The sequence below is a fragment of the Mustela nigripes genome, chromosome 7, assembly GCF_022355385.1.
Source record: "Mustela nigripes isolate SB6536 chromosome 7, MUSNIG.SB6536, whole genome shotgun sequence".
NCBI lineage: Eukaryota > Metazoa > Chordata > Mammalia > Carnivora > Mustelidae > Mustela > Mustela nigripes.
This window is the reverse complement of record NC_081563.1, coordinates 67,654,748-67,666,772: the sequence shown is the minus strand read 5'-3', so window position 1 is coordinate 67,666,772 and position 12,025 is coordinate 67,654,748. Positions and strand designations below refer to the sequence as shown.

The 12,025-nt window shown below is 41.3% G+C and overlaps 1 protein-coding gene across 7 annotated transcripts in view; it reads left to right on the top strand.

Annotated features, from left to right (window-relative positions):
* The window catches only part of ACYP2 (acylphosphatase 2), a 146,174-nt gene that overhangs the window by 22,432 nt on the left and 111,717 nt on the right, over positions 1-12,025 (top strand). Inside the window, exon 4 of one of the 7 annotated variants that reach the window (XM_059407805.1) lies at positions 4,945-4,984. The exons of the other annotated variants lie outside the window; for them this stretch is intronic. Coding sequence (XP_059263788.1) covers positions 4,945-4,969 — 25 coding nt within the window. The 3' untranslated portion in view covers positions 4,970-4,984. Of the gene's footprint in view, positions 1-4,944; positions 4,985-12,025 lie in introns of those variants that run through there. 7 annotated transcript variants of the gene reach the window in all.

The following is a 12,025-nucleotide window of genomic DNA, read 5'->3' as shown; positions in this document are numbered from 1 at the left end:
TCAGAAATTATTTCTAGGGTACCTGGGTGGCTCAGTGGATTAAGCCTCTGGCTTTGGCTCAGGTCATGATCCCGGGGTCCTGGGATCGAGTCCTGCATCGGGCTCTCTGCTCAGCAGGGGGACTGCTTCGCTCTCTCTGTCTCTCTCTCTGTCTGCCTCTCTGGCTGCTTGTGATCTCTCTCTGTCAAATAAATAAATAAAATCTTTAAAAAAAGAAAGAAATTATTTTTAAAAGTCAAGATTTTGGGGAGTGGTTTCTGTGTATATGCCATTTTTGTTGTTTTTTTTCCCCCTTGCTGAGTCTTTGGGTTTCTTCTGTACAGGAATATTTTTCATTCTGCCAAATGATTGTTCTTTATTATTTTCCTTCATTTGGGCTGTTGGTGATGTGTTACCTCAGTTTTTGTCTCTCTATATGTTTTTATTTTACCTTCATTCTTGAAAAATGTCTTTGTTGCATATAGAACTCTTAACTTGACAGTTACTCTTTTCCGTACCCTGTGGATACCATTACAGTGTCTAGCACCCATTGTTTTGTTGTGAAATCGGCTGTCAGTTTTACGCTTTGCTTCTTTAAAGTAATTTTGGCGTATTTAAAATGGCAGCAGTGGTAAAATTGCCAGTTTACACTTTGCGATAATAAATAAGAACATTAAGCTTGTCAAGTCGGTTTAGGTGATTTTCCCCAGTAATACTTAGTTCCTTGGGTACATATGCGGGAGAGGCATGAAGTGAGGTTCATTGGGGGCTGGTTGTTGCCTTCTCCAAGAAGTGAGAGAGCTGGGCTGGAGGGCATTTACAAGAGTGTGCCTAGAATGATGGAGCCTGGAGTCAGGTTTGGGCAAGATGAGAAATGGGCTGGGAAGAAATTGATGGGTATTGAGAACCGGTTGTCTTATTCAGTTGTGGGCCTAAGGACTTGGACAGCTTTTGGGAGCACTGTTGTGTTGCACAATGCAGCCGGGAATCAGCGGAGTCAATGCAGAAGGAAAGGGATGGAGTGGGGTTCTGAGACATCTCTGATGTTTCCCGCCCTGCTGTGAGTGAAGTGCTGGTGTGGATAGGCTCTATCACTGGCTTTTTTCTGTGTCCAGTGGTTCCTTAACTGGACTTCATCTGAGTACTGGTAAATGGAACTTCCTCCAGCTGCCTGAAAAATTAGTGAAATTTCACACACTTTGGGGTTGTCATGATTTTCTTTTTTCACTGCTTTTTATTATGGGATTTTCAAACCTATCCATGAATAGAGAGAATGGGACAACAAATCCCATGTGTCTGTTACCCAGCTTCAGTAATAATTTCTGCCATTCTAATTCCACATAGTTCTCCAACTCGTTTTTTGCTTTTCTCATTGTTAAGAGTATATAAAGCCAATTTCCTGCATCGTATTATGCACCTGTAAGTTAGGTTGAACAATGTGAAACTGTCAATTTGACAAAATTTTAAGGTACAAACCGGCAATTTCACATTTTTTAATCTAAAACCTTTACTGTTTTTCTCTGACAGAAACTCTATGTGCGTGTCAATGTATTTTTCTTTTCTTTCTTTCTTTCTTTATTTGTTTGACAGCCAGAGATCACAAGTAGGCAGAAAGACAGAGAGAGAGAGAAAGAGAGAGAGAGAGGAGGAAGTAGGCTCCCTGCTGAGCCGAGAGCCCGATGTGGGGCTTGATCCCAGGACCCTGAGATCATGACCTGAGGCAGAGGCTTTAACCTACTGAGCCACCCAGGCACCCTCAATGTATTTTTCCAAACCCAGAGCAGATCTATCTCCAAATACCAAAGTGCATTCTGTCACAGGTCTGCTGCATCTTCCCTGAGGCTTGTTTTTTTCCCAGGGTGGGTCTCTGCCTGCTGGACAGCCATCATTCTCATGCTGCCCTTTGTCCCTTTCTTGTGAAATGGGTTCCTGTTTTCTCAATCGTATTTTCATCATCTTTGATTTATTCCTTTGTTTTGTTGAAGCATAATTCTCCCTAAGATTCCCAGGAAAGGTACCAGAGAGACAAAAAGTTTGTACCCTTGTCCGCCTTCATTTGCCCTCATACTTGATTGCTTGTTCAGGTTATAAAATTCTCTCCCCTCCGGGTGCTTGGGGGGCTCGCTAGGTTAAGTGCTGACTCTTGATTTCTGCTCAGGTCATGATCTCAGGATCGTGAGTTCTAGGCCTGTGCTCAGCGGGGAGTCTGTGAGAGACTCCCTCTCCCTCTCCCTCAGCCCCTGCCCCTGCTAGTGTGTGTGTACATTCTTTCTCAAATAAATAAATCTTTAAAAAGAAATTCTATGCCCCAAAATATCACCCACTCAGAATTTTTTTTTTTTTCAAAGATTTTATTTATTTATTTGACAGAGAGAAATCACAAGTAGTCAGAGAGGCAGGCAGAGAGAGAGAGAGAGGAGGAAGCAGGCTCCCTGCTGAGCAGAGAGCCCAATGCAGGGCTCGATCCCAGGACCCTGAGATCATGACCTGAGGCGAAGGCAGCGGCTTAACCCACTGAGCCACCCAGGCGCCCCCACTCAGAATTTTGAAGGCAAAACTGCATGACTTCTTGTGCTGCTGTCATTCTCCTACAAAGGAGTGGCAGTTATGTTTATTTCACTCAGAAAGCTTTTTAGATATTCATTGTATCCCTATTTTTCTGTGTTTCACAGTTATCTGCCTTTGTCCTTCTTTTTTGTTTTTTTAAAGATTTTATTTATTTATTTATTTATTTGACAGACAGAGATCACAAGCAGGCAGAGAAGCAGGCAGAGAGAGAGGCAGGCTCCCCGCTGAGCAGAGGGGCTCGACGCGGGGCTCGACGCGGGGCTCGACGCGGGGCTCGACGCGGGGCTCGACGCGGGGCTCGACGCGGGGCTCGACCCCACAACCCTGGGATCATGACCTGAGCCCAAGGCAGAGGCTTTAACCCACTGAGCCACCCAGGCGCCCCCCTTTGTGCTTCTTTTTAATTGCATTTAAATGCTGGTCTCTCAGAGGAGGAGAATCCTCTGTCTCTTACCATTTCTTGCCTGCTCTCCCCTCGGTTCTCTTCCTTTGAAACTTGCTTGTGGACCTCATCCTCTAATTTTCATTTTTTCCTCACCTAGTTTCCAAACTTGGTTATCTGAAAACTATCTTACTTTCGTCTTCCAACTTTCTGATTAATTTTGTTTTTGTTGCGGTGTTTTGTTTCTGCTTCATAGCTCTTCATGTTTTCTCTAGATCTCTCTGAGGGCATTTTCTGTGTGTGTGTGTGTGTGTGTGTGTGTGTGTGTGCGCGCCCGCGCGCGCGCCCGCGCGCCCGCGTGTTGTTATCTTCTGCTTTTTTCATTGTTTCTGTTTCCTCGAAGTTCCTCCCCCCACCCCTTCCTTGCCTTTCCTTGTTTTTGGTTTGCTTATTTTTGTTCTTTGTTGTTATACTTTACTGACAATCATATTTTCAGTAACTTCCTCATAAATATGAACAGCCATGAACAAACAGACTTTTAAGGAAATTCTCCAACATGTAATTATAACTGTTGGCTGGAGGAATGGTGGAGAAACAGGGAGAGGTGGCCTTTTTGTTGGCAAACCTCCAAAATGTTAAATCTGTAGGTCTTGCCTTCTGTTTTTCCTGGTGCCTCCAGTTCCGGACACTTCTGCGGTGGAGTCAGGAGAGATGACTTGCTGCTCCTCGTTTTGGGTTTTGCAGTCACTTACGCGGAAGCTATCTTTTGTTTTTCTGTGTAGTTACTTATCCCACATCTGCTTTCCTTTGAATGTATTGAAATCTCTTGCTCAGGTTATAGTTCTGTATCAGCTGGAACTGTTTCAGCTGCAAGTTAATAGAAAGCCAGACTTAGAATAGAGAGACCAAACAGGGGTTCATTTTTCTCAGTAACAAGAAGTCTGGGGGTCGATGCTTACTGGGCTTGGTTCAGTAGCTCTGTGGTGTCCGGGTCAATGTCTCTGTGATTCTCTTAGCCTTTCCTTCGTGGTCAAAAAAAGGGAAAGTGCAGCTGCACAGAATATCCATAATTAAGGCCTGAAGAAAGCAAGGAGGGATAATGGTTGCGTTGCTTTCCCCGAACTTGCCCAAACAGACATCTGCGAGTGTTTCACTGCCTTGCATATGGTCATATAAATACTCTTTGCTACAAAGAAGACGGGGAAATTGGTTTGGCATATTGATTCCCTGAACAAAATTAGTGTCCTCTGGGCCAGGAAGAAGGGGAGGGTAATGGGTAATAATAGATAAGCCATGAATGATGTCTGCTACCTTTTTTTGCATTTTGATGCTATCATTTTAATGGGGTTTCAGGTGAAAGGAGATAAGCATACCACGTTTAATTGCACTGTGAAGATTAAGTGAGAAAATCCACGTAAAGCACTTAGCACAGAGCCTGGCGCAGAAAGTAATAAATAAACATTTGCTATGGTTATGGGACCATGATTCTCCATCTTTGCACTTGTTTTAGTGGCAGTTGGACTGGCCAGGTGGAAATGCCACTAGGCTCTTGGATATATGGGTCATCCCTGCAGAGAACCTGGGCTAGAGAAATAAATTTGGTTGTCATCACTGTTTGGGTAGTGTTTGAAGTTCTGTGCATGGATGGGATTATCCAGGGAGAGCTTTTGTGATGACAAGCAAGCAGGAAGCACACATCAGAGAATGTAAATCAAGCTTAGCCCACATGATAAATTGGGATGTCATTACAAATAAACATATTTAGATTGTGGAGAGTGAATTTATTCTTCTAGCAGCTACTTTGTGCCATATATTGTTTAAAGTACTGAATTATCCAAAAATTAAACCGCCATTGAGAGATGTTACAGAAATAAGTGGTAAGGTCAGACCCCATGTGCTATATTTATAGTTATATAAATATGGCCTTATTTTCATCCTGTTATTAAAAAAAACTTTACTTACTTAAGAATGCTATGACATCAAAAATCAGAATTAAATTGTTTTCATAAACACAGGTGTGTTTTCTTCCTAAGTTATTGAAATGTGGAGTTCAATGGGGACCATCATTTGGAGGTGGTCTGGCTGGGACTAGAGCAGCTGTGCTCTCTTCTTGCAAAGGAACCAGCAGCATCCCAGGACCAGCTACAGATCTCCGTGCTTCCTTCCCCTTCTGTGTTTCATTTTCTCAGAAGCAATGACTGATGACTTTCTTCTGCAAATTGCACTGTGTGATTCCAATTGTGGCGGTAAGATCTGCCAACATTTTTTGATGTGCAGAAGCCATTTGAGTCTTTTGTTTTAGAAAACCTGTTCCCTCCCCCCCCCCCCCCCCCCCCAAATTCAACAAAAATATATTTACTATTTCTTGGTAATCATCTTTTGACTAAATCTATCCAAAAAATATTTTTCTTTGAAACTAAGTGGTAATTCTGAAAACACACACACACACACACACACACACACACAAACAACACAAAAAACTAAAAACATTTGCATTTGGAGACATTGAGCCAAATTCTAAAATTAAAATTCCATCTTGATTGGTACATATTTTTAAAACCATATGTCCTGTATCTGTACTCTGCACTTGTAAGCATCGCTGATGGGCTGGAGTATGTACTCTAGATAGCGATCAAACGCTCTGTGGCCCGGACAACGGTGTCACAGCACAGGGAGTGCTTGAAGGTGGGGAGGGTATTTAGACTGGAGAAAAGAATACTTGAAAGAATTGTGATCGTTTACTTCAAGTATTTGGAGGGCTGATATGTGGGTAAAGATGAATGTTCTCTGTTGTTCCAGAGGGTGAGAATTTTGGGTATAGCAATGGATGAATTTGTGTATTTCAGTTCACCTTGACAAAGAATTTTCCCATAAAGACATCTAATATATCTAATGGAATTTTAGACATGACTAGGAGAGGTCTGCATACTCTATCCTGGGGGTCAGATTTGGCCCACTGCCTGTTTTGTAAATAAAGGCTTTTGGGAGCACAGCCACGCCCATCCATTCGCCTTTGCTCTGCTGTTGCTTTTGTGTTAATGTGGCAGAGTTAGCAATTGAAAGAGACCAGATGACCACAAAGCCTCAAGTATTTACTATCTGTCCCCTTACGGAAAGAATCTGCCAGCCTGTGGTTGAGATAGCAGACTGGTCAGGGATGTTGTGGAAGATCTTATTGGGTGGTAAGTTAGTGGAGGTGACCTTCTAGATCCTGCCCAGCTAAGGTTCTGTGGCTGTCTACAAAGTTGATAATGTACATGAATTTAAAATGTGTTCATAGTTTAAGAGTTAAAAGTAGAATAGGGGTGGATTCACTGAAATCATTCTGTTTATCTCTTCCACAGATATTTAGCATTTGTGTGAGATGGCCAATTTTAACAGCCTTCTGCTCTGAGAAATGCCATTGTTTTGAACTTCTAGTTGTTACAGCAGTAGATTGGAATAGGTTTTGTAAACAATTAGGTAGTGTCCAATTCAAAGTTACTTAAAATTTTTGAAAATAACTTTTCTCTGGCAGACCTTTAGTGGTGTGAATTTCTATGGAATCAGAATTGCTAGTTTTTCCTAACCTTTTCATCAGGGGATCTCAAAGCATTGAGCTAACACTTATGCCCTCCCTATCCATCAGTATTTCTTATATGAGCACATGGGATTGTTAAGGAAATTCCTTTGGATGTTCTGTATGAGTGTGTGTGTGTGTGTGTGTGTGTGTGTGTGTGTGTATGTGTTTTCCAATCAATGTTCTACTGAAATACAGAAGACTTGGACATTTTTTAGGGCAAAAATTAATTGAGAAGGTGTAATTTTGGAAAAAAATTTCGTGTGACGTGATGATATAAATCATTCCAATGAGAAATTAGAAATAAAAAATATCTATAGTGGAACTGGAGTTCTCACATCAGGTTTTAGACCTGAGCCATTTATTTTCCTTTGGAATGTAACATCTTTATTAAAACTGCTTAAATTCATGGTTTTTGCTTTAAAAGTTTATATTTTAGATATGTGAATTTGGTAAGATAATCATATTTAAGAGATGCATAATGCAGCACTAATTAATTTTTTAAAGATTAATAGATTTTATTGTTAAGAGAATTTTAGGATTACAGAAAAATTAAGTACAGAAAGTAGAGTTCCCATCCGTCCCCTCACATCTGCCCCCCAACCCCACCCCTCTTTCCTTTATATTATAAAGATCATATGTTAGTGTAGCACATTTGTTACAATTGATGAGCCAATATTGATACACTGCTATTAACTAAAGCCCATAGTTTACATTGGAGTTCTTTCTTTGTGTTGTATATTTTGTGGGGTTTTGACAAATTATAATGACATGTATCTACCATTGTAGTATGATACAGAACAGTCTACTCCACCTATTTATTCTTTCCTCCCCCTCCCTAACTGCTGCCAACCAGTCATGTTTTTACTGTCTCCACAGTTTTACTTTTTTCGTAATGTCATATAGTTGGAATCCCATAGTGTTCAGCCTTTTCAGATGGGCTTCTTTCACGTAGAAACATGCCTTTAAGATTCCTCCATGTCTTTTCCTGGATTGAGAGTTTCTTCCTTCTTTTGGGGTGTGTGTGTGTATGTGTGTGTGTGTGTGTGTGGTTGTGGAATTTATTTCAAAAAACAGATTTTGGTTAGATGTATAGTCAATGTATACACTGAATTTTAAAAGTTACAGAAACAGTGACATTTTTAAAGCTTTTTTTTTTTTTTAAATGCTTTTTAAGAGAAATTTTAGGTGTATAATAAAATTGAGAAGAAGGCCTAATCATATCCCATATATGCCTTCCCCCACACATGCAGAACTTACCCAATTATCAGTATCACTCACCAAAATGGCACTTTTTTTTTTTTTAAACCAAGGATGAACCTGCATTGACACATTGTAACCACACAAGGTCCACAGTTTACCTTGGGGTTCACTCTTGGTGCTGTACATTTTGTGGCTTTGGCTCATTTCCTTTTAGAGCTGAGTACTCCACTGTATGGATGTACCACAGTAAGTTTATCCATCTAGTTATTGAAAGACATCTTGGTTATGAGATTAATTACTTTTTAAAATATAAATAAAATAAATACACTTTTAAAATATTTATTGTCATATATTTTAAAGTTAACTTATGTATGAAAATATGGGCATAAAATATTTTTTAAAAAGATACCTCAATTTTCTTAGCAGCTTTGAAACCTGTTCCAGTGTACCCACTATAAAATAAATGTGTTAATTCTTTTTTTTAATTTGCAGGTTTACATGGTTGTTCCCAAAATTCAAGTGCTATAGAATCATATGGCCTAAAAGATGTAGGCCTTGCCTGTTTTTCCAAGATCATAGTCTTACACATTTTTACTTATGCGCATAAAACATGTATATATGTTAAAAATACATATGGTATAATCCTGTTATTATAAAAAACCCATAACTATATATGCCCATATGGTTACATTCATCTCTTTATCATTTGCAAAGATGGAATCATGCTATACATATTATTCTGCAAGTTTTAAGCATTTCACGGTACTTTGTGGTACTTTGTGTTTTGTGGATAGCTTTTCTTAAAATCTGAAGTTTGGTTGACATACAGTGTTCCATTAGTTTCTGGTGTACATCGTAGTGATTTGACAAGTCTATACTTATGCCCTGCTCACCATAAGTGTAGCTACCGTCTGTCATCATACAACACTGTTATAGTACCATGGGTATCTTTTCAGGGCAGTTAAGTCTCCTTTTAAATCCCTGCAGAGTATTCCACTGTATGGATCAATCTTAATTTAATCATCCATCTACTGTTGGACCTTCATATTGTTGTGACTTTTTGCTACTACGAATCTTGTTACAGTGAGCATTCATATTTATGTATGCATTTCTTTTTCATTTATTCTGTAATTATTTATTTGGCTTCTTATGTGTCCCAGGGAGTTCTAGGTGCTGGCATTCATCAGTGAGCCAGAGATGATGTTCAATTTCTTGTGTGGGGAAACCCACAATAAATAAACAATAACTAAACTAGATACTTTCACATAGAAGGGAGTGGTGGTGGTTTTCCGACTTCAGATGTGATGGCCAAGGAAGAGGTTTCCATGGAGGTGACATCCCAGCTGAGAGCTGCATGGTGTAGAGGAGGCTGCCGGTTTGTGATTGAGCCTGGGGGTGTGTGTGGGGGTGGGGACAAGCAGCTGTGCACCTGGCAGGGCAGGGCAGTGGGAGCATCTGTCTGGTACAGGCAATGAGGATGCCTGTATGTAGGGAACCTGAAAATGAGAAAACCAGCTAAAATTGGGTCACTTTTTATTACCACCCTGTGCCAGCAATTCTAACCAATAACACTAGGTCCCCCAACGACAACACGGACATTGTGTTCTTATTTCTATATCCCTGTAGTTTTGAAGTACTGATTCCTAGACATGAGTCAAACAAAGGTATGTGCTTTTTTTTTTTTAAAGAATTTATTTATTTATTTATTTGACAGAGATCACAAGTAGGCAGAGAGGCAGGCAGAGAGAGAGGAGAAAGCAGGCTCCCTGCTGAGCAGAGAGCCCAATGCAGGGCTCGATCCCAGGACCCTGAGACCAAGGCAGATGCCCAGGCACCCCTTTTTTTTTCTTTTTTAAATTTTTAATTTTTTAAATTACTTTTCAGTGTACTAGAATTCATTGTTTATGTACCACACCCAGTGCTCCTTGCAATATGTGCCCTCCACAATACCCACCACCAGGCTGGCCCAACTTACCACCCCTGAATCCATAGTCTTTCATGGAGCGCAGACATTTACTTATATTTTTAAAAAGATTTTATTTATTTAACAGTCAGAGATCCCAAGTAGGCAGGGAGGCAGGCAGAGAGAGAGGGGAGGAAGCAGGCTTCCTGCTGAGCAGAGAGCCTGATGTGGTGCTCCATCCCAGGACCCTGGAATTATGACCTGAACTGAAGGCAGAGGCTTAACCCACTGAGCCACATAGGCGCCCCAGGTATGTGCTTTTTAAATGTAAATTGGTAGTTCACTTTAAATTATAAAAAATAAGTATTTTTCAGATAAATACTGAATAAACTAAGGACTCATGAATGAAGAAGTTTTGTTTTATGTACTTTTGTGAGTAAACAATAGTATAGATTTAAGAAATGGAAATGAAATAGTCATCCATAAACTCACTGTTTAAAAATAAATACAAACAAATGCAGGTATTATTTTGATTAATAATGGAACTATTTGTTTCTCTTTTGCTGGGATATTAAAGTCAAGATCCTAGTGATTTTAGAAAATACTCGTATTTAGGAAGTTATAGGACTATTAGGCTTATCAGAATTCACATAATATTTTAACCCTATTAAGGTCCTGTTGGAACAGACATTTCAGTCAATCATGTGGAGAAGGCATGCCTGCATGGGTGAGGGGACTTACTTGCAGAATGGGGCCTCAAAAATTATAATCAGTCAGGTCCCTTATTGGATTATAACTTTGGGAGATAATTTTTGTTTTAAGGTTTTATTCATTTATTTGACAGACAGAGATCACAAGTAGGCAGAGAGAGAGGGGGAAGCAGGTTCTTTGCTGAACAGGAACAGAGAGCCCCATGTGGGGCTTAATCCCAAGACCCTGGGATCATGACCTGAGCAGAAGGCAGAGGCTTAACCTACTGAGCCACACAGGTGCCCCTGGGAGATGATTTTTAACAGTTAAAATACTCTATCATGATAATGTTTTATCCAGCAGGTATTTAGTATGTGTCTTCCCATGTTCCCCTGCTAGGTGCTGGGGTACAAAGATGGTCGAATGTATTGTGACAAGTCCAGTCTATGAGGGAAAAAGAGGCAACGGGTTGATTCAGGTCACGGTGGGGCCTGGGAATGGAGTGAGGTGGGTGAGGGTGTGTGTGTGTGCACGGTGCAAGGGTGCCCCTCCTGCCTTAGGGAGGATTCCAGGCCGTGCCTCTCTTTTGGCCTCTTGGGCCACTGTTCTTTTCACTGACTTTTAGTCCCTCCACCATACCACGCTCTTGCACACTTGGGACTTCTGCAGGGGCTGCTCTGCCAGCCTGGAATTTTTACCTCCAAGCCTCTCTGATGATTCCCACCCACCCTGTTAGACCCTCTCAGCACATGCTCTGCTTCTTCGAGAGGCATACTATAGCTGTTAGGGAGAATTACTTGCTTACTATCTACCATCTGTACCCCAAGAGAATGCTTTCAGCTGCTGTAAGGAACAGGAAACCTGATAAACAAGTGGCTCAGACAGAGAAGGGTTGGTTCTTCGCAGATGTAAAGGAGGCTGGAGACCAGAGCACGTTGGAGGTAATTGTCTTACTATCCGCATCAGCTGTTTGTTGTGAAGGATTCTCTTGGTCTTTCCTTCTGGTTATAAAATGACTGCCCCCACTCCTATCCTCACCCACATTCAAGGTTGAAGGAAGGGACAGCTCTGGGTCTATTGTTTACGTCTTGGAAGCAAACTTTCCCAGAAGCCTGCAGCATACTTTCTTGTTTGTGCCACTGGTCATCTGTACCTGTGACCAGCTTTTCCAGCACCTGGTGCGGAAGGCAAGTGTTTTGTGTTTTTTTATGAGATGGTCAGTCTGCTGCGGCTGCAGGAGGAGACAGCAGCTTCGGAAAAGAGTATTATACTTGAGCTCTTTGAGATGGTGGAGTTGGCCTGCCACACAGGATCACAGGGGAAAACAGCAGCACGGTCAGGAGGGAGCAAAGGGAAGGTTAGGCCAGAGCCTGCATCAGGGTTTCCAAGAGAAAGGCAAGACAGGGCGTGGTGAACAGTTAAGGATTGGGTAGTTTGAAAGATTCCAGAGGGCTTTGGGTTTTAGTTGCCTGGTACCTGGCCCTGGGATTCACGGGTGTGAGAGAGGAAGGGGTAGGGCTCTGGATTGTTTTGTTTGTGTATTAAAGGTATACTCAAGGCTGAACTCTGCTACTTGGAAGAATTGGTTAGTCCCCAGGAGAGGCAGTCTCCACTTTCCCCTCCGCCAGCCAGAAGGTTTTTTAAGACGTCAAAACATAATATACAGAAAGTTAAAAAAGTATGGGTATACACACACACGCGCACACACACACACACACACTCATACAATACAGTGAGAAGG